A 21,060-nucleotide genomic window follows, 5' to 3' on the forward strand; every position below is an offset into this window, starting at 1 on the left:
TCTCTCAGGGCCTAAGCGACCCTTCTAACTTCATGGTTTAAAGGGTCCTCACCTGTGGTCTTTCATGCACCTCAGTCTAACGCGACTCTATATACTGAACCCAGTCCTTAATTACATTACTCATTACTGCAACACTCAAATTAGCATTTAGTTTTTCCTCAAGCATCATTTAACTTTACAGCATAGCATAAATTCCTTTAGGTCATATGCGGTAAGTATACCATCTATACAAACTACTGGTTATGGTGCCATTTTTATACTCATCTTTTATGTCAGAGCATATACCAATCAAAATATTGGGGCTATCTCACTCGCAGCCACGCAATTTTCTTTACACCATGGTCTATTGTGGCCTCTTTCACGTCCTACGCAGCCTTTCTCGCACCCTGGCCTAATGTGGCAGTCTTCTTCATTTCTCACAACACTTAGGCAAAACGGCCTATTGATTCCCTCTGCTTAATGATTTTAACACCTTTGTCAATGACTGTATTGTTTTATTAATATTAATCTTTTCTCTTCGCCTAAAATTCTAGGAACTTCTACTAAGAAACTGGTGGGTATCAATTTTCCTCTCTTAATTCTCTAGGGGTAGGCTCTGTCCCTGCCTTTATCTTCAGGCAAGAACAGCAAGTATCTGTAACCCTCTGGATTCAGACTATGGATGGGGCCAATGCCAAATAACTTTCATTTCATCTATTCGCAACCATTTTGCATACTACTTGTTAAATAAATCTTATTTAGACGTTCTCTTGATTCCTGAGTCTTTCTGGTAGAAGTGACCTTCTTCACCACTGCAAGCGGCAGCACTGGCGCTCATATGTACGCACTCACACCCATTCATTCAGCACACGCACCCATCCGTTACCTCTTAACGCTGTTTGGATAGCGGGTGCACACGCAATCTGATAGCGCTCAGTCATTCATCCACATTTCATACTCTCCTTCTATTATTCCCTCTGGACATATCACACATACTCATTGGGAGCTGTGCCGGCAAACACGAGCCCATGGCGGCGAACCCTTATGACGTCATCAGATTGCATTGCGCAGGCGCAATGGACCGGAACCCGGTCAAATCATGTTTTTTTGAGCCTCTGTCCCTGAGAAACTCTCTGCACATCCCGATATAAATGGATTGATTTTAATAACTTTATAACTTTAAAGTACTTGAAGTGTGCACCAAGCGCACAGGAAACTACAAGTATCATATTGGGACTCGGTATCGGCAGATACTCAGTATTCAATAACTCGGATTGGATCAGGACATCCCTGATTAAAAGATTTATATTTTTAAAGAGAAAATTATAACCATGCAACCATCTGCTTCAGAATTGCACCAGACTTATATATACAGCATTATATATTCCTCAAGGAACAGTTTCATTCATTCTCTGCTGAACAACCAACATGTATGTTAGATGCTATATCTTTTTTTTTTTTTTACCTTGTTAGACGTACCTTTTTACATACACTGAACAAAATTATAAACGCAACACTTTTGTTTTTGCCCCCATTTTTCATGAGCTGAACTCAAAGATCTAAGACTAGAAAAAGTCTTAGATCTTTGAGTTCAGCTCATGAAAAATGGGGGCAAAAACAAAAGTGTTGTGTTTATAATTTTGTTCAGTGTAGTACTATATTAATACTATATTATATGGATTTTTTATTATTATTTCTGAGGATAAAATTAGTAAGTATAGCCAGTTATGTTTGAGTATAATAGCCATTATATTTAAAAGCCATTATTTAGGCCTAAACTGTAAATTATTAGACATACTGTTTTTGTTATCAGATCATTAACAGAACATGATCTGCTGCAGAACATGATCTGTTAAAAAAAAAAAAAAAAACATTATAAATGTGAAATTTAGCTCTTTGTGTATGTGAATCTAACCTGCACTGCATGAAGAGGAAGAAACAAATGTCTCATGTAGAAAAACATTGTTATGTTCTGAATGAACATATAGGACTAGTTCATTTTTATTCTTATATTATTTAGAAATATATTCTGCTCTTCTATTAGTACCAGCTCTTGTTGTGTTTCCCTTTTCATATGAAAATAATTAAAAAGTATAGATTTACTGATTGAAGCAACATTGTACTATAGGTCTTGACGGTCAATACTCAACAACAGTAGGTTAAAATTAATTACCAGGGGGCGCCAGGTCATCTCAAAACCAACGTGTGCAAAAGTGTGATGCTACTCAATTAACCCACATTAATGTTTCTCCTCGCTTAACTAACTTGTGTTCGTTCAGATATGAATTTGTATTGTAGTTACCAGATCTACTATGGAAAATTGCTGAGCTAAATGCAATGAAGACTTCACTACAGTGAAAAGGTGAATACTCATAAATATTCATTAGGTCGTACTAATTAACTGACCAGTCACGTTCCATAGAATAAAATTACAGGCCCAAGACTTCACCTTGGCATTATTTATAGACTCTTCTCTGCGGATGAGTGATTTAGTTGTATGACCTTATTTGGCATTGAGAAAAATTATGCTGGATTTACATTGCTCAGATATTTTTACACCAATAAATAGATCAAACTTTGTTGTAGAGATCTCTAATACTGCTGCGTGGGAGATTTAACATCAAGACATGGTAAATAACTTAAACCAGGATAAGTAAGCTATTTTCTTTAAATGTGTGAGACTTCCTATTCATTAGACAGTAAATAAATGTAAGAGTGGTAAAGTGCTAGGCTAGCGTTAGTCTCATACTCATGTCATGCTCGTGATCGTTACTCAAAAGGCCAGCAGAGGGAGCCAGTATATTTTAGATTATTATCTTTCAATACCACCATAGAGTCCACCATAACCTTCTATATAAATAATGGAGGAGCAGTTGATGCACTGTGGCTTATATAGTTTTAATATAAAAACAATAAATTATGTACAACTAGTACATGTTAATATGTGTATCCTTTGATTGTGTCTTTAACTCTCATAAAGGGAAAGTTAACCTAAAAAGAAAACATCATTATTGACTTACTCAGATGTCATTTCACATCCCTTTTTTTCTGTCATTTGGTAGAATCTGGACAGGTCATGCAATTGAGGGTAGCAAGCTTCAAAAAAAAAAAAAGAGAGAGACAAAGCCACCCTAAATGTATCATAAACATGGCATAATGACACATAATGTTGTCCAATAGTTGTGTGACAAACAGACTGAAATGTCACCATAGTGAGATATTAACCATGGTAACTGAAGCTGAAGCGTCAGCTTATTAAAGGAAATATTCATTCATGAATCAGACTTTGCTATACTTATATTTGAGATTGGAATATAACAAATTGTATGGACACATTTTCTGAAACATTTACAGTGCTTTTGTATATATATATATATATTTTTTTTTTTTTAACTTTAAACCACAGTCTAATCGCTGTGCCAGGTCACTGCTGTTAAACAGCATATGTAGATATTTGGAATGGGACACTTTCAGATTTTCTGAGCACAAGTTCCCATGATCAGGTGCTTTAGTTGTTTTGATGTAAGGCAAACGGTATAAATACCTCTAGAACTAGGAATTATTTAAATGGCAAAAGGGATGCATAATTGGACTCTAAAGCTAATGAATGAGCAAAGGTGTTGCAGTAGAATGTAATTCTTTTAAATGAATGAATGAATTAATGAATATATAAACAATATAAATGTTACTATATCATATTTTAGAGAATTCTATCATAAAACACATCAAATGGCTATACTATTATACTCTAATGTAATGTAGTAAATAAAGTATTTAAAACACAGTAGCATTTATTTAATTTTACATTTTTAATAACTTTTTAAATGTTGTCATTTTATGTTGTCCTTCCCTTTAAAGGGTTTAAAGGGTTGCTAAATTTCCAAATGTCATATAAAATGAAGACAATAACTCCAGAATGTGATATCTCCTGATTTTGATAATATACAGCAGTTATAATAAATGACAATATATAACAATATAACAATATATATATATATATAATTAAAATAAAATTCCATCATAAATAAGTCCCTCGGGATGCCCTGCCTGACGATAAAGAGTGTTATGTATAGGCCTAATGACAACCCTGGAATAATTACTGGATGACTAAAAGTTTTTTTTTTTTTAAATCAACCATATCTGCAATGAAGTATCATAAATTCACCCATGTGGCCCCTGTCATCCCTCAATATATTTACATAGATGAATGTAGCACTAATCTAATAGGAGCACACAGTTATTGAGGCATTGGTCTGGATTCATCTGTCAGATACGACACGGTTCACGCGGAGTCCTTATGAGAGCGTGTTTCTAATTGTGTGGGTGCAGAAGAGGCCAGCAGGTGCCTGGTCTCAGATCAGATTTGAGGCTCTGACAGCTGCTCAAGTCCCCCAGATGGCACAGAGGCAAAGCCTCTCATTAAGGAAAGTAACTGCATGTGTGCATAAGAGTGAGAAAGAGAAATAAAAAAGAGACAACACATTCATTAAGAGTCTCGTTGATTCAGGTGTCAATTAGAAATCGTCTGCAAGGACGAGTCATGGTTTGTATTGGAAGGTTGAAGGCTGTGATCCTTAAATGGCTCTATATGACAGTTCAATTCCTCATTCAAATTGAGAAATAATGAAAAGTTACAAGTAGTATAAAGGCAAATATCCAGCAGCAGGTCAGATCAGAACCTGGCACTTTACTGTGGACATTGTGATTGGAAATGTCCATTGATTACAGTATTATTAGGAGCTTCACAAAGTTGTGTTGCATGCATCATTTATCCTAAGGTTCTTTTTTTGTCTTAGGACATTTTAAGACATGATGCTTTGGATAGGCATAGGCTAGTAGTTTTCAAATGGCAGGTTCCAATCACTAAAAAAAAGAAGAAGACGAAAATCAGTGTTAAATACAAATAATATAAGACAGCAAAGTAAACTTTTGAAAGAGAAAAAACACCTTGGCAACAATATGGTTTTATTAGTTACTTGATTCTGATTGGTCAGACGCAGCATTCCGTGGTCGTCCATAGCAACGCTGTATCGCTCATCAGGTTAACTGAAGCTGTGTCCCAATTCAGAGTCTGCATCCTTACAAGGATGTGGACTTTAAAGGCCACACCTTTGAGGACCAAACTGAGCGTTGTTAAGTGGGACAGTCTAGCTTCCAGCGGCCTGCTCCTGTGTGCTGATAATGAGTGGCAGTAACATTTGTTCACAACCTGTCCGAATATGTTCACCATGGACCATTTATGTGCATATTAAAAAGTATAAACTATCTACAAAATTGCGTCTTAGAATTAAAGTGTTTTTGTAAGATTAAATATTTAAGTTTAAATCCAATATTTACATTGAAAAGTGTGATCTGGAATTTTTTCTCTCTCTCTCGTTACCGGTGCACTATGAATCCTGAACTATTTTTTTTATAAAGAATATATATATATATATATATATATATATATTTACTTGAGAAGGAGAATATTTACAAAAAAAAAAGGTAATTAATTTAGAAACTTAGACCCATGCAGCTTAAAACTCCTAAATTATCTAGAAACTTTTTTTTTTTTAAATCATGTTAAAATGTTTCAAACATTTATTTGTCTACCCTGTTGAAAGAAAAGAAAAAAACTCCTAAAATCAGCCTATCCTACTTTTCTGGTCATACTCAACAAAAACACCTATGCATTTTTTTTTTAATTATACATAGTCTAAAGGTTTGTCTAAAATAAACTCTTCCATTTCATGTTCCATACTTATTAGTTCATATGTCAGGCTTTACATGTTAAGGTTTAAGCTTTTGCTTATTTAGTATGGTAAACATCTTTGGCATTCACTCCCGTGGAACACAACATAGTATTTTTGTTGATTATATCAGTAATTATCTATTTTAGTTATTATCTCCATATTTTCCCTCCATTTTTCTTCCACATTTTCTTTTTAGTCAATGACATTTTTGTTAAACCAAACTGAAAGTGCCTTGAAAATATTACTCACTCATAGCCTTAAAATAGTCTGATGCATTTCCTAATGTGACTCTTGTCTCCTGAAGTGCTCATTTATCTGGTGCTCTTCATTATCTGTGAAGAACTGTTGAACATGTCACAGGTTTCCTGCATGACTCGACAGGAGCGGAGAACAGCAGGCCACCACATTAAGGGCCACAGTCTCGCAGTGAACGTGATAATGGGGGAAACCTTTCAACATACAGTCCAGCAGAATCTATAAATACATCCTCTAGAAAGTCTGCAACTGCATGAACATGGGTTTGTAAAAGACTTCATATTTTTATTCTTATTTAGTTAAGGCATTTCAATACAAAGCATTTCACAACCCACCGTCTGACAAAGATCATGTACAATAGAATTTGTTGGGAGCAAACATGCAAAAGAAATAATAAGAACAATAAAATGCCAAAAATGGTCTATTGTATGTTGCATTAATAAAAATAAATATTTAAAGAACATGATTTTTTTGTGATTTAAATGTATATTACAAGTTGCATTTTAATGAATTAATAATAATAATGGTCATGATATGCTGGTTGGCTGCCAATGCCTAAAAGATGAAAATAAATAATGATTATTAAAACATATTGTAATATATATATATATATATATATATATATATATATAAAACATCCCAACATAACTACAGAAATAGCAAGAGAAAACAATCCCAATCAGTCCACTAAACTTCAGGCCATACATGCACAAGTATTCCAATGAAAACAGTCTCTACAGTATCTTACACCACTAAACGTGAGTATGTGTTACAGGTCCTGTGTCAAACACTTCCTGTAATACAGGTATACATACATACTCCTCTGTACTGTCTTATGAAGCGATTAAATCCTCATTGACGCTGGTCATTTTCGTTGATGAGGACTGTATTTAATGGCGTTTCGTACATTCCAGGCAGGAACAAAAATAAACAGATTTTCTTACAACATCATCTCAAGAAAGGGAAAAAAAACAGATGCTTATTTAAAGCAGGCCTATGACATCGCAGTAAAATGCTCCCTTAATGTTTCAGAGAAATGAGAATTGCTCATGAAAAACAGTACACTGTAAACTTTTGTAGGTCCATGCTGGAAAACAATCCATGATACCGGTATACTCTCAATTCCCATTCACCACTGCAGCGCTGAGTGTATTTTTTGCTTTAAAAACACTGCTTTGTAGTTGTTTTTATCTATGTAAACATGCACTGGTTAGATGGACATATTTGACCATTGTGCCACGTTTTTTAAAATTCTCGTGAAGTTAAAATAACTTCAGTTTTTTAAAAACATGCTGCAAGACCTGGACCTTTTTAATGCAAAGACGTGTGTTCTGTGTGAACGGGCAGCATTTAATTCAGGATAGAGTTTGGGAGTTTTTCAAATTTAATGCTGATCACAAAGCTTTTGGGTTTTGTACAAGCAATTTTTCAAAGAATCATCCCCCTCCCCCCTGTTTCAGTTCAATATGAGCCACATTAAGTGCAGCGAAAAGTTTTGCATATAGTGCAGGAATGCTACATTTGGACTTATACGTGTGTTGTGGAGAAACATTTATATGGCCAAATGAAATCTGATACTCAAATGGATAGCGATGCAATCATCAAAATACCTCAAAAAAGGTTCAAAATCTGTCACTGGGGGCGGCACCTTTTCAAAAAGTACACCTTTGTACCTTATTTACTCTTAAAGGCAGGGGCGGACTTAACCAATAATATTTACCAATAAGCGGCCGTTTAGGGCCCCGGGGAATCAAGGGGCCCCATCTGATATTGGCGAAACATGTTTGGCGAACGCTCCAGTGTGTATTTGTGTTCTGGAGAGCGTCAAATGTTTATATTTACAGCGTGTTTTGCAGCGTTGAGCAATGTAACTAATCACAGACATATCTGTTGATTTTCTGAACGTGAGATGTTTAAGTTAGAATCCACTCACCGCTCAAAACGCTGAGTTGCCGCGCACTCGAATAAATGCACAAATGCGATGACTGGAGATTTTCACATAATAATAGATTACATTTTCGATTTGTTTCTCGGCAAACCGTACCGCATGACTTCAGACCACTTGGAATACGGAACGAGTTTCATGGGATAATCTTAAGACATTTGAATCCTTTTTGTACAAAGACTGAAAAAGGTTACAATTCATTAAATGGACAAGGGCAAGCATTTTTTTTTTTTTTTTTTGTATATATATATAACATTCTGTCCCCCTCACTTCTGAAATGATGGCTACGCCCCTGGCAGATCCATACGCGAAACCCACGAGCACAGCCGCCGCTCCACTGCAGTCAAGCCAGCCGCAGTTCAGAAAAACACGGTCAAGCCAGCCGCGGTTTATTTGAAAACAACGGTAATTTTCTGTAAATCTACGTCAGTGACGGAAGCTTCCGGGCGAACGGATTCTGCACAGCTTTCTCGTCTCCGCTCTATTGCTGTGACTCGTCCGGATTGTAGCACGTTCTCAGTGTTTTCCTGGTATGCGGATGATTTCATGCGCGAGGTAAGCTGTCTGCAAAGCGCTCGCCCAAGCGGAAAAATGCGCTAGCTGTTGCTGCCAGATCTCAATTGCTGAAAATTACACTGTGCAAAACTAACTCGACTAAATTATATGAAGAAAAAAACTGTACATTTTCATGCTTTCTCAAGCAAAGCAGATTTTGAAAGTCCACTAATAATAATAATAATTAATTACATTTTTATAGCGCTTTTCTGCTTTTTCTAAGCGCTCTACATTGTGAGGGGGTATCTCCTCATCCACCACCAGTGTGCAGCATCCACCTGGATGATGCGATGGCAGCCATATTGCACCAGAACGCCCACCACACACCAGCTTATTGGTGGAGAGTATATATATATATATAATTTTTTTTTTTTGATGTCTTCTTTTGTGAGCCGAAAAAAGTAAGGTAATATGGCTTTAGAATAGAATCAGGTTGACTAATAATTTACTGAATTTATCCAATCGACAAGTTCTGAAGGGGTAAATAAACTATAAACTACAGAGCGAGCAAAATAAGGGTTAGGCATAAAAGAGCACATAGTTATTGTGTTGGGGCCCCATGCCTGGAATTAGCTTAGGGCCACCAAATCACTAAGTCCGCCCCTGGGTACTGGTATTTATTTAAAGGAACTAAATAAATATAGGATTTTAATTGATTTAGGGGAATAAATTAAAAGAAGAAAAAACAACAGTAAAAGAAAACCTCGGTTTAACGTCTCATCCAAAAGAACGGTGCTTTTTGACAGTATAGTGTCCCTGTCACTATACTGGGGCGTTAGGACCCACACAGACCACAGGGTGAGCACTCCCTGCTGGCCTCACTAACAACTCTTCCAGCAGTTATCCCAGGAGGTCTCCCATCCAGGTACTGACCAGGCCCAACCCTGCTTAGCTACAGTGGGCAACCAGTCTTGGGCTACAGGGTGATATGGCTGCTGTCTATCTAGTCATAGACAATGTTGAAGATGTTATTGTCAACATGCCTAAGTGGTAAATAAATAAAAAAAGGTTTATAAAAATGTATATAAAATTTTAAATAACAACAAACATCAGGAAAAAAATAAGAAACAATACCTTTGTTTTCCGTATACTTCTGTCGCTTACACTTAAAGTCCTTCTCTGATTTTATTGTTGTTTGCAACGTTAGATGGCAATATTTTAAAGATATTATTTATTTTATTATAATTTTTTTTTGTTTTGGTATTTTGCATGGTCTATTATTGGAGTAGTGTCACAAGGGTGGGAGTTTTAACTCCTATTCACTGGGAATAAAAAAATAAATTAATAAATAAATAGCCTAAATAAAATTTAAAAAAATACAAAAATCATTCAGTCGATGCAGAGACATATTGAGCGGGGGAATACCCCGTCTCCCCACCCTCGGAATATTACGTATCATAACGTAACTACGTGTAAAAGTTATTTGGCGGCTTTTACTTGGAAAAGCAGCTGTTTTCTAGCATTTGCATAACTATGGATGAACCTGAAATGATAGAAAAAGGATTGGAGATGAATTTCATTTACAAATAAGGTAGGAATGTGCATACTTTTAAATCGACACCTGCCACGGTGTTTTCCTCTTTGAGTGTGTTCTAAAAACGAGGAGAGGAGAGGAGAGGAGAGGAGGAGGGGGGCTTAATTTTAGCACTCAGCATACCCGGTTAAAAAAGTCACCGCTCGCCACCTTCACAACAACTCTGTGACTGTTCTTGAATGGCTCAGCCAGAGCCCTGACTTAAACCCAGTTGAGCATCTCTGGAGAGACCTAAAAATGGCTGTCCACCAACGTTTACCATCCAACCTGATAGAACTGGAGAGGATCTGCAAGGAGGAATGGCAGAGGATCCCCAAATCCATGTGTGAAAAACTTGTTGCATCTTTCCCAAAGACTCATGGCTGTATTAGATCAAAAGGGTGCTTCTACTAAATACTGAGCATTTTTCAGTTTTTCTTTTTTAATAAATCTGCAAAGATGTCAACAATTCTGTGTTTTTCTGTCAATATGGGGTGCTGTGTGTACATTAATGAGGAAAAAAAATTAACTTAAATGATTTTAGCAAATGGCTGCAATATAACAAAGAGTGAAAAATTTAAGGGGGTCTGAATACTTTCCGTACCCACTGTATATCTTTTAAAAAAGGCAACGTCCAAGTGACAACTTCTGTAACTTTTTTTCTGAGCGTCTACATGAAGTGTACTGTAAATATGCCCTAGTTCTTCAGAAGTGTTAGCTTTGGATAGCAGTGATGATGTTTACTTTACTGTCAGATTTCTCTCTATGGAATATGCAAAAAGCTTGAACCTCCTTTGTGTGCTTTTCCAGATAAACACACAGGGCAAATAACCTCTGTGCTAATTCGGTAGATCCAAGCTTTTGATCAGATATTACATGCACAGTGGCATCCCTGCCTGTAAAAAGGTATTGATGTCACTGACTTCGCAAATGACAAAGAACTGATGAACAGATGAACAGATTGAATAGCGTAGGGTTGCTACTGAAAAAGGTCATTAATTTGAAGGCATTGAAATGGACGAATACAATTACTGTCGCAACTGGGCCTGGTTTAGAGAAACATCCAATTCATCCGACATCAATGGCTCCCAAGATGATATGGACCCTCTTTGGGGAAACTGCAGCAGTGTAAACACTGACACTTTTGATTTGAGTAATTTCGGTTGTAACGTTTTGTTGTTTTTACAAACAAAATGAGGCAGTTATACTTTCATGCTTAAGTATGAAACAATTTTTAATTGCATTAAAATATCCTATAATGCTAGATTTAGAAAAAAATCCCCACATTGGATTGATTTCTGTAATGAAAGTGTGCCAAGCCTCTGTGTATTAAAATCATTTGGTGATATGCATAGTTAAACTGGTTTTAATGATCTCACTGGCATTTACATGGAATCATTTGGGATAAAGGTTTATCAAACCTGGTTTTTGTCTTTCTGTAAAAGCAGCATTATTTCCAACGATTATCTTGAGGGCAGGATATTTATTAATGTAGCATACGGTGTGTAAAAATCCTATCATTTATTTTAGAATTTACTTAAACAGTGAAAACATAGAATCAAAAAAAAATTGATTCTATGGGGGGGGGACATTATTTAGAGTTTTATAATCAGGTGGATAAACACACACACATAGAAAGAATAAAGATAATGACATCTGGGGAGAAATGAAAAGTTAATTTTTAATAATATGGTATATGGTGTATAAAAATCAGATAACATATTAAAAAAAAAAAAGAAGAAGAAATAAAGCAATTATACTGTGTGCAACACAAATTAATTAAACTGAAATCAACTGAAAAAAAAACATGAATACATTAAAAAAAAGGATTTTAAAACTAGGTCGATAAACACAAATATACATAATAAAATGCATTAATGACATGAGAAAGGACAGTGAATTATTAATGTAATATATGGTCTGTAAAAATAGGATTTTTTTTAAATAAATAGAAAAATTTACTTAAATCATGAAAATGTTAAATTAAAAAAGCAATAATATTGTGTGCAGTAAATACAAATCGATCAATCAATTCCACTTAAATTGGAAACTTAAAAAAAATGATTTTGAATTTTAAAATAGACAGAATAAAATGCATTAATGACATCTGGGGGATGAAAAGACTGTAATGATTTGATGCTCTATGCCTTATGATGCTCTCAAAACCTTATGGGTTGGCAAAAATACATCTGGAGATAATGAACGCCCCATACACAGTCACAGGGCTAAATGCTCATGGCTATTATACCCAGCCAGCACTGTAATGTGCTCAATTACACAAGCTCCTCCATTCAGCCCTGTACTGGCAGAGTACAGATACATCAGGCACTCTTATTTGATTAAAAGCCTCTAGACAAAATTGAATTGGTAAATGAACTACGGTTGAGTGGGTGACACCATTCCGAGCACACTCAAGGCCTCATTTCTGCCCGAGGGGGAGAGAGGACCCATATCAGCTGTGCTGCACTTACACAGGGTCGACCAAAATGACCACTATGCATTCCTAGAGAAGCGCATTAGCAAGAATAATGCTGATTATTGATGCAAGTTGTGCTTCTACAGTCATTTTAGGCAGGTGTCGTGTGAAACTGGGAAAATAGTACATCTCTCATCACACCATTCATGGATAGGAACAAAATTATTAATTTCTCACACATGCATGCTTTCCTAAACCATAATGGATACGGACAGAGAATAGAAATAAATTTTTTTCACAAGCAATGCTTAACGTAATAAACCCAAACTGACACAGGCCTGACCTGATACGAAATGAAAGCGATACGAATCTAAAAACGTCAAATTAGGGCACACTTGTCCTGGTACACTGAGACAGTCACAGACAGGCACAAGTTGAAACCATAAACATCCTCCTCCTCCTGCTCTTCATTCTCTTGTCAACTGATCAACAAAATAAGAAACAGTCACAGGCCAAGATATTGATATTTTTAAACAAAACAAACAAAAAAAAGCTGCCCTTGGGTCAGATTCTTAGATCACACTGTCCTTCTGAGGACAAAACCAATTGGGCAGAAAATGTAAATGGCACAAACAGAAACACCACTGTACCTCAAAGTCTCTCGGAGAGTTCAAACACATGGTGACACTGGGAGCTAAACCATAAAAGCTCCGTTACTGCTACCCCATGACTCCAGGGAGAGGACCTGTTGTGTTAAAGCAGGTTTGGGAGCATGTGCTCAGATCTGTGTGTGGTGTGTGTGTCCTGGCGGTGTGTACGGAGGTGGCGCTGGATTGGGTTTGATTCCCCGGCTCTTCATGTAAGAAATTAACTGGTCGGGAATCTCAGCAAGAACGTCTTTAGCCAGTCGTGCCATACTCAACACGTGGTTTCCTGTCCGGTCCATGTAATCCCGGAATGGCACAAACTGTGAGGGGCAGGAAGCAACATGCACATTTATTCATCTGTCCACTTATATAGGGGTTCTTAACTTTTTGACTCAAAGGCCCCACGTTGTCCAATACAATATTCAAGGGCCCCCAATATAAGGAAAGACTTTTTACTCAGTGATCCTTCAGAAATCATTCTAATATGCTGATCTGGTGCTCATTTATTGTTGCTACTCAATTATTGATTTAAATATTATGATCTTTCTTATTATTATGAATGTTGAAAACAGTTTTTGTTGCTTATTATATATATATTCTTCTGGAAACTGTGATACATTTTTTTGATGAACTGAATGTTCAAAAGAACATTTACTTGAAATCTTATAACTAAATGTCTTGACTGTCACTCTCGATCAATTTAATTCACTCTTGCTGAATAAAAGTATAAATTTTCTTTAAAAAAGTATATATATATATATAAAATGGTAGTGTATCATGGTTTCCACAAAAATATTAGGCCGCAACATTTTCAAAATTGATAATACAAAATGACTCTTGAGCACTAAATCAGAATTTTTGTATGATTTTCTTTGGGATCATGTAACACTGAAGACTTGAGTAATGGCTGCTAAAAATTTAAATTGCAATAATATTTCAGATACTTCAACTTTTACTATACTTTTGATCAAATAAATGCAGTCTTGGTGGGCATAAGAGGCTTTAAAGGGGTGGTTGATTACAATTTCACTTTTTTAATGTTAGTGTGTAATGTTGCTGTTTGAGTATAAACAATATCTGCAAAGTTACGAAGCTGAAAGTTCAATGCAAACGGAGATATTTTAAAATTACGGAGCTAATTTTTAAAACGGAGGTCTTTTAAAATTCTGGCAGTTTAATGCCTACAAAAACGGCTGGTAGGGACTACAACAAGGGTTTGTGATGTCACAAACCAAGATAAACCCCGCCCTCGGGAAAAGGCAGCAAAGGGGGTGAGACCATGCTGCGCTGCTTTAGAGAAGAGGAAGAGAAAACTAGGGGTGCACGTAAAAATCTATTCATATATGAATCGCAATTCTGTCTTCTAACGATTCTAATGAATTCACAAGTTTCAAAATCAATGTTCTGAAACAGAGGTTCTTAATACTGTTCCTCACGTCCGCTTCTCTGCATCTCTCTCTCTCTCTCTCACTCATTCAGCTCAGCTCCAACAATGAACTGTTCCAATTATACACTTTAAAGCAGGAAATGATCAGCACGTTTATCAGATAAGGGACAGAGCGGTGTGAAATAAAGGTAAATTATGTGAAAAATAATGTATTTTTTTCTTTAAAACGAAGCATTACCACGTTAGACTGCACCCCATAAACACAATCAAGCCTAGAAAAAAAACAGTGAACCACCCCTTTAAAAAATCTTACATATTCCAAACTCTTGACTGGCAGTGTATATTTGCTTATGCCTGTATTACTTTAAGATGTTAACTAAAACCATTTATTAATACACTACAGCATTTTTTAAATAAATTAATTTTAAGTGATTTTGCGGCACTTGTAATTCCACGGTTATTCATCCATCCCTCAATTTTTGCACCATCACCAATCCCTCTCATTTATTCATCCCTCCATTCATCCCACATTTTCTTCATCTTCAAAACAATCATGGGAAAGAAGGTGCTTTGATGATATAAATATGAATGAATACCTTCCTTGCCCAATTCAATCAACTATCCCCAATTTATTCATCCACCCATCAATAAAATCCTTCCCCATCCAACCGCCATCCAGCCATTATTCCAACCCACATCCATCCATCCATTCTTGGCTTTTCATTCATCCACCCACCCAATGCATTCTTCCCCATCCATCCCTCCATTCTTGGACTTTCATCCATCCATCCACCCAATGCATACTTCCTCATCCATCCATTCTTGGCCTTCATCTATGCATCCAACCATGCATTCTTCCCCATTCATCCTCCATTTATTCATCCATCCCTCCAATAATACATCCACTCCATATCAATTCATCCATCCATCTATGCATTAAGTCAGTCACTGATCCATTCATTCAGTCATCTATTCATTCATCCTTCTCCCGTTCATCAATCCATTCATTTATGGGAAAGACAACAACATCCCAAAATATTCTTGTGACAAGTGGGGGCGGGGCCGAGAGCCGTGGGAACGGAGCGAGGCCGGTGGAGTAATTGATAATGAGCGATACCTGCACCACTCACCGGTCTCGAGTCTCACGGAGGAGCTCCGGAAGAATAAAGGAGGAGTGACGACAGTGTCGGACAAGAGAGGACCATGCCTGGAATTTATTTTGTGTTTTGTGTGCGGCAGTCGTCCGCGAGGGGCTGCCGCTTTACTTTCGTTTTGTGTTTGTTTATTTTATTAAAATGCCTGGTCCTCTCTCGTCCGACACTGTCACTCCTCCTTTATTCTTCCGGAGCTCCTCCGTGAAACTCGAGACCGGTGAGTGGTGCAGGTGTCGCTCATTATCAATTACTCCACCGGCCTCGCTCCGTTCCCACGGCTCTCGGCCCCGCCCCCACTCGTCACAATTCTTATAATTTCTTCCTGAATAAAATAAATTAAACAGTGCCTCAAGAGTGAATTCTCTTCACTTTGCTCACAGTCTTTGACTCTGTAGCCTGAGATATTCTTATTACTACTAATGACAGGTTGCATTCATAGGGGACTTGCATAATGAATTGCTTTATAATAATGTGGGTTATGGTGTGGAGCTGTTACACGAAGGCTCGATTCCACAGTGACTGAATAGGTAATTAAAATTCTCATGCTTAATGGATTTGATTATTGAAAGAAAGAGACAAGGGGCGACAAGTCACATCTATTTAAAACCTGTAAGTTAACATAACATACTTGTGGTTTAAACAAGCTTTCAAAGAGCATTACTTGTATTTTCTTTTTTTTTAAAGTAGACTACTACTAATGTCACCTGGACAATGTCTCGCTCTGCTAATTTTCCTCTTGAGGAAATCCTGATGTCATCACCATCCAACTCAACCATAGCTGTGGGAAAAGACAAGAAGTACAAGTAAATCACTGGACATTTATTTGAAAAACGAAATATTACACTTAATTTTTATGTTCATGAATACAGTTTTAAAATGATATGAGGGTGTGTAAATAATGACCACATCTTTTGAACTACTTTTATTGTATGTGTAGTGATGAATTCAGTTGAAAAAGTCATTTTGGGTGTCTCAAAGCTACTAGGGCCATCATTTTCTTCATCTTCATGTACTGCTTTGACCCCAGCTGATTGTAATTGGTCTCTGTAACTGTAATGCACAGAGCGAATTCAAATACAGTCTTCTCAAACAACAGGCCTTCTCCACATGACCTGCTCACCTCATCTGACAGGAGTTCATCTTCCACCTCTGTGCTCATGAGGTATGTTGTTATTCTTGGAGGAAGCTCTATTTCAATATTGATCAATGTCTCGCTCGACTTCCCAAGTGGTCTGACAGATCACTACATGCCCTGACATGATAGTATGTGCTTAAAACCAATGCAGTACAGCTGATAATTACATCTCGCTCTGTGATTAGCCCAAACTGGGTCTCTTTAAATGATTACCTGTACTGCAAACACAGCTCTGACTGAGAAAAACAGCCTTGTTAATTGCTATCAAAGCACTTGTTTGACTAATTGCTATAAACAGCTTCAGGGGCACTCAGTAGGGTTTAAGGGTATGTGATAACACTTTACTTAAAGCCTTTATGTATAATGTATTATAAAGGTATATATAATGTGCATTGCAATGCATTATATCTTTTCATAAATAATTGTGACCAAACTTGAAATACATTATAATATTTGAAGGGTTGTTTTTCGTGTCTCGTGCATTATACTTTCTAAAGGTGTAACAATTAATAGATAAGTAATGTATTATTCATGAGATCAATGCATTATTAGGTGCAGTACAAGGCATAATTAATGCATTAAAAATACTTTTATAAAGCATTATATGTGGCTTTTAAGTTAAGTGTTACCAGGTATGCTTACATGACAATGATTGTACTAAAAACGGAAAAGACTGAACATGTAATACACATACGCATGACTTGTTTTCATAGTTTACACAGAGATGATAACGGTGTTGTGCACTTTGTTCTTTGAAACCCGTTTTCAAAAGTTAGCATTTTCAGGCCCCCAAAATGCTGCTGTTGTGTAAAATAAATGACCAAAATGCATAAAAGGTTTTTAGCTGAAAATGGTGTTATGTAAACACCAAGTAAAATGAAAGAATTGAGTTGTTTATATATTTTAACATTTATATATTAACTGATAATGTTGATTTTATTCTATAAAGTAAAAGCTGGAGCTCTCCAATAATTAAAAAACTAATTGAATAAATTACAATATGGTGATTAACGAGATTAATTAAAATGAAAATAATGCAAAGACATCTTATTACTGTGGCAGATGAGTAAAATTAATTTCTTGTGAATTAAAAGGGGAAGAAAAAGAATGATTGATACAGACCGACCTGTGTATTTAATATTAATGTTTGTTTTGTTTTTTATATATATTGACCTGATTTGACCCATTCATTAATCATTCCTTGGCTTAGGATGGCTAGAGATGCTGGGTCAGATTTATTGTTTTGAATGTTTTTGGTATGTGTTTTTTGGGGGGCTTTGTTTTGTTTGTATATCTGAGGATTTGTTTTGTTGTTATGCCACTACAATTTATCTTTACTGTATTTTTTGGTTTGTTTAACCCTTAATTTACTCCCTAGCTTTAAATTTATATCTATGCTTTCTTTGCATGTAAAGTGGATAATACAAAAGGTTTAAAAATTGTTCATTTAAACATAAGAAGCCTTTTGCCTAAAATAGACATACTACGTGCTTGGGTAGCCCAATATAATCCGAATATTACACTGTCAGAGACGTGGCTGAGTAGTAAGATTTCCTATAGGGAAATTACCAACCCGGTTGGAAATTACACTTGCATGATATCGGAGTTAATTATACCCTCAATCGAACCTAGATATTTTGAATGTCTGTTTGTTAAAATAACTTTACATCAGAATAAATATTTAACTATTGGAAGTATATATAGACCTCCCTCTGCACCTGCTAAATCATTCAATTGTTTGTTTTCTACTATTGACTCTATTTTATTAAAAAAAATAAATGATTATTTAAGGGAACTTAAAAATTGGCTAGATAAGTCTGTCACTAAAGATAAAAATAATTTACAAAAAAATGTAATTTAAAACAATGACTGGATTCTTGTTACTCATCCTGATAGATTTGTTAAAGTAGGTATTTTGTCTGATTGCTTTAGTGATCACTCATTTGTTTTTTTGTATATGAAAAAATTAAATTTTTAAATCGTAATAAAAATTAGACAACATAAGAAGATGAATTTAGAGTTATTTATAAATTATTTTGCTTCCATAAATAGGGATAGATATCAGTTAATACCCAATGTGCAGGACGCTTGGGATTTTTTTATATTCTGAGTTTACTCGAGTATGTGATAAACATGCTCCTTGGAAAATTTCAAAAGTCAAGGGAAAGCATTTACTCTAGATAAATACAGAACGTATAGGTCTTTTTAGACAGAGAATCAAGGCCTGGGCTAAATTCTGTAAGACTAGAACAAATGAAGATTGGGAATCTTATAGGATTTTTAAGAAATGTATCAAAGACTATGACTCGTAATGCTAAATCTAATTATTATAAAGATTGTTTATCTAATAACTTTGAAAATCCGAAACAATTTTGGAGTAATATAAAAGTTTTATTAAACACCTCAGATAAATCCATTATTAAGCAAATAAGAGATGAAAATACAATAGTTCAGGATTCCCTTTCTATTGCCCAAGTATTTGGTAACTTTTTTTCCACTGTTTGTTCTATTCTAACACCTAATTACTCTTACATGAATAGCTTCAATAAATCTACTTTGTTGGACAGTACTTTCACTTTTACCAAAATAACACCTATAGAAGTCCTGAAGATTATTGAGCAGCTTAATAGTGGTGCCAGACCTGATGGAATTGAGCCTATATATATTAAACTGGCCTCCCATACTTCCTTATGTACCCACTGGCTGATCTATTTAATATGTCACTACAGTCTAGTGAGTTACCAGTTATTTGGAAGTACTCCTGCATTACTACAATTTATAAAGGATGTGATATTATTGATAGACAATATTATAGACCAATATCAATAATTTGTGTTATTGAAAAATGAATCTATAATCGGTTATCAAAGTATCTTAAAAATAATAATATTTTATCACCATTTAAATCTGGATTTAGGCCTAATTATTCGACAGCTAGTGCTCTTCTAAAGCCGACTAATGATGTATACTCAGCATTAAACAGTGGCGACCTTACAGGGGTTATTTTTATCAGTCTCAAGAAGGCCTTTGATCTAGTTGAACCTTACCTATTATTAGATAAGTTGTATGCAGTTTTATTTTTATTTTTTTTTTAATTCTTTATTGTGGTTTAATTATTTTTTATATAACAGAAAACAATGTGTGGTTATCCAAGGGAAGGGTAAAAAAAAGTTTTACTCAAAAAAGAGGTATACCACAAGGCTCAATATTGGGTCCTGTTCTTTTTTTTTAATTTATGATCTTCCCTTAGTTCTTTCAGACTCTGCTGTTCATCTTTATGCAGACAACACAGTCATTTATATTTCAAATACCCACTTAACTCAAATTAAAAATATTCTCCAATCAGATTTTAATGTTTTGCAAGATTGGCTCAATTCTTATAATTTACTACTTAATAAAGATACATCTCTTACCATGGCCTTTGCTACAAAGCATATGTTTAAAAAACAATCTAACAATCTAAAAATAATGTGTAATGATGGCACATGCTTGCACAGAGTGGATCAAATTAAATATCTCACAGCTGGATCCTGAATTTTCTTCACATTGACTATCACATTGACTATATACTTCGTAAGACTAAATTCGGAACCAGTGTATTGTAACGATCTAAAAATTGTTTAACTTTTAACATTCGGGAACATAACTTGCATTGCAACTTACTGTAAATTACAGTTTTTTTTTTTGTCTATGCTGATGTAGTTTACCAGAATACAATTAAAACCAATATTTTGCCTCTTAGTACAGCCTATAATAAATTGTGTAGATTTGTTAATGGATGTTCACTTGATACACACCAGTATATTATGTATGATTTACTTAAATGGTCTCCACTCAATATTAGAAGGCATATTCACTGGTTGCAATTTATTTTCAAATGTATACATTTTAATTATCCTAATTATTTGCATCAGTATTTGATATTATATTCTTCTTCAAATCAATTAAGACATTCTGTATATTATTATTTTTTCTTACTCCTTTAGTTAAGTAAGTGTTTGGGGGGAAAAGCATTTAGGTATAAGGCTCCTGCAGACTGGAATACTATACATTTACATGTACGATTTGGACTTAATTCAAACTTCTTGTAATTGCTGATGATATAACTATGTTTAGATCTATAAGTGCTAGGTAAATATTATTATTTCATGTGTTAATATTATAGTGGGGTGTTTGTTGTTTTGTTGTTCTGAATGATGTGATTGTTGTTGTTTGTTTTGTGTTATGTTATCTTATTTTTGTGTATTAGGACCACCTTGAAAACAAGATGATGCATCTCAAGGGGTTTATCCTAAAGAATAAATTTGCGCATATATATATATATATATATATATATATATAT

The 21,060-nt window shown here is 35.3% G+C and overlaps 1 protein-coding gene across 1 annotated transcript in view; it reads right to left on the minus strand.

Moving 5' to 3' along the window:
* Positions 1-12,915: 12,915 nt before the first annotated feature.
* Positions 12,916-21,060, minus strand: part of LOC107751002 (copine-5) — a 156,317-nt gene continuing 148,172 nt past the window's right edge. The window contains exons 19-20 of the mRNA XM_016566571.1: positions 16,288-16,361; positions 12,916-13,362 (exon numbers count right to left, since the gene is read on the minus strand). Of these exons, the coding sequence (XP_016422057.1) occupies positions 13,174-13,362; positions 16,288-16,361 (263 nt within the window). The 3' untranslated portion in view covers positions 12,916-13,173. The remainder of the gene's footprint in view (positions 13,363-16,287; positions 16,362-21,060) is intronic.

Source organism: Sinocyclocheilus rhinocerous, unplaced genomic scaffold (assembly GCF_001515625.1).
Source record: "Sinocyclocheilus rhinocerous isolate Xijiao unplaced genomic scaffold, SAMN03320098_v1.1 scaffold2647, whole genome shotgun sequence".
Taxonomy (NCBI): domain Eukaryota; kingdom Metazoa; phylum Chordata; class Actinopteri; order Cypriniformes; family Cyprinidae; genus Sinocyclocheilus; species Sinocyclocheilus rhinocerous.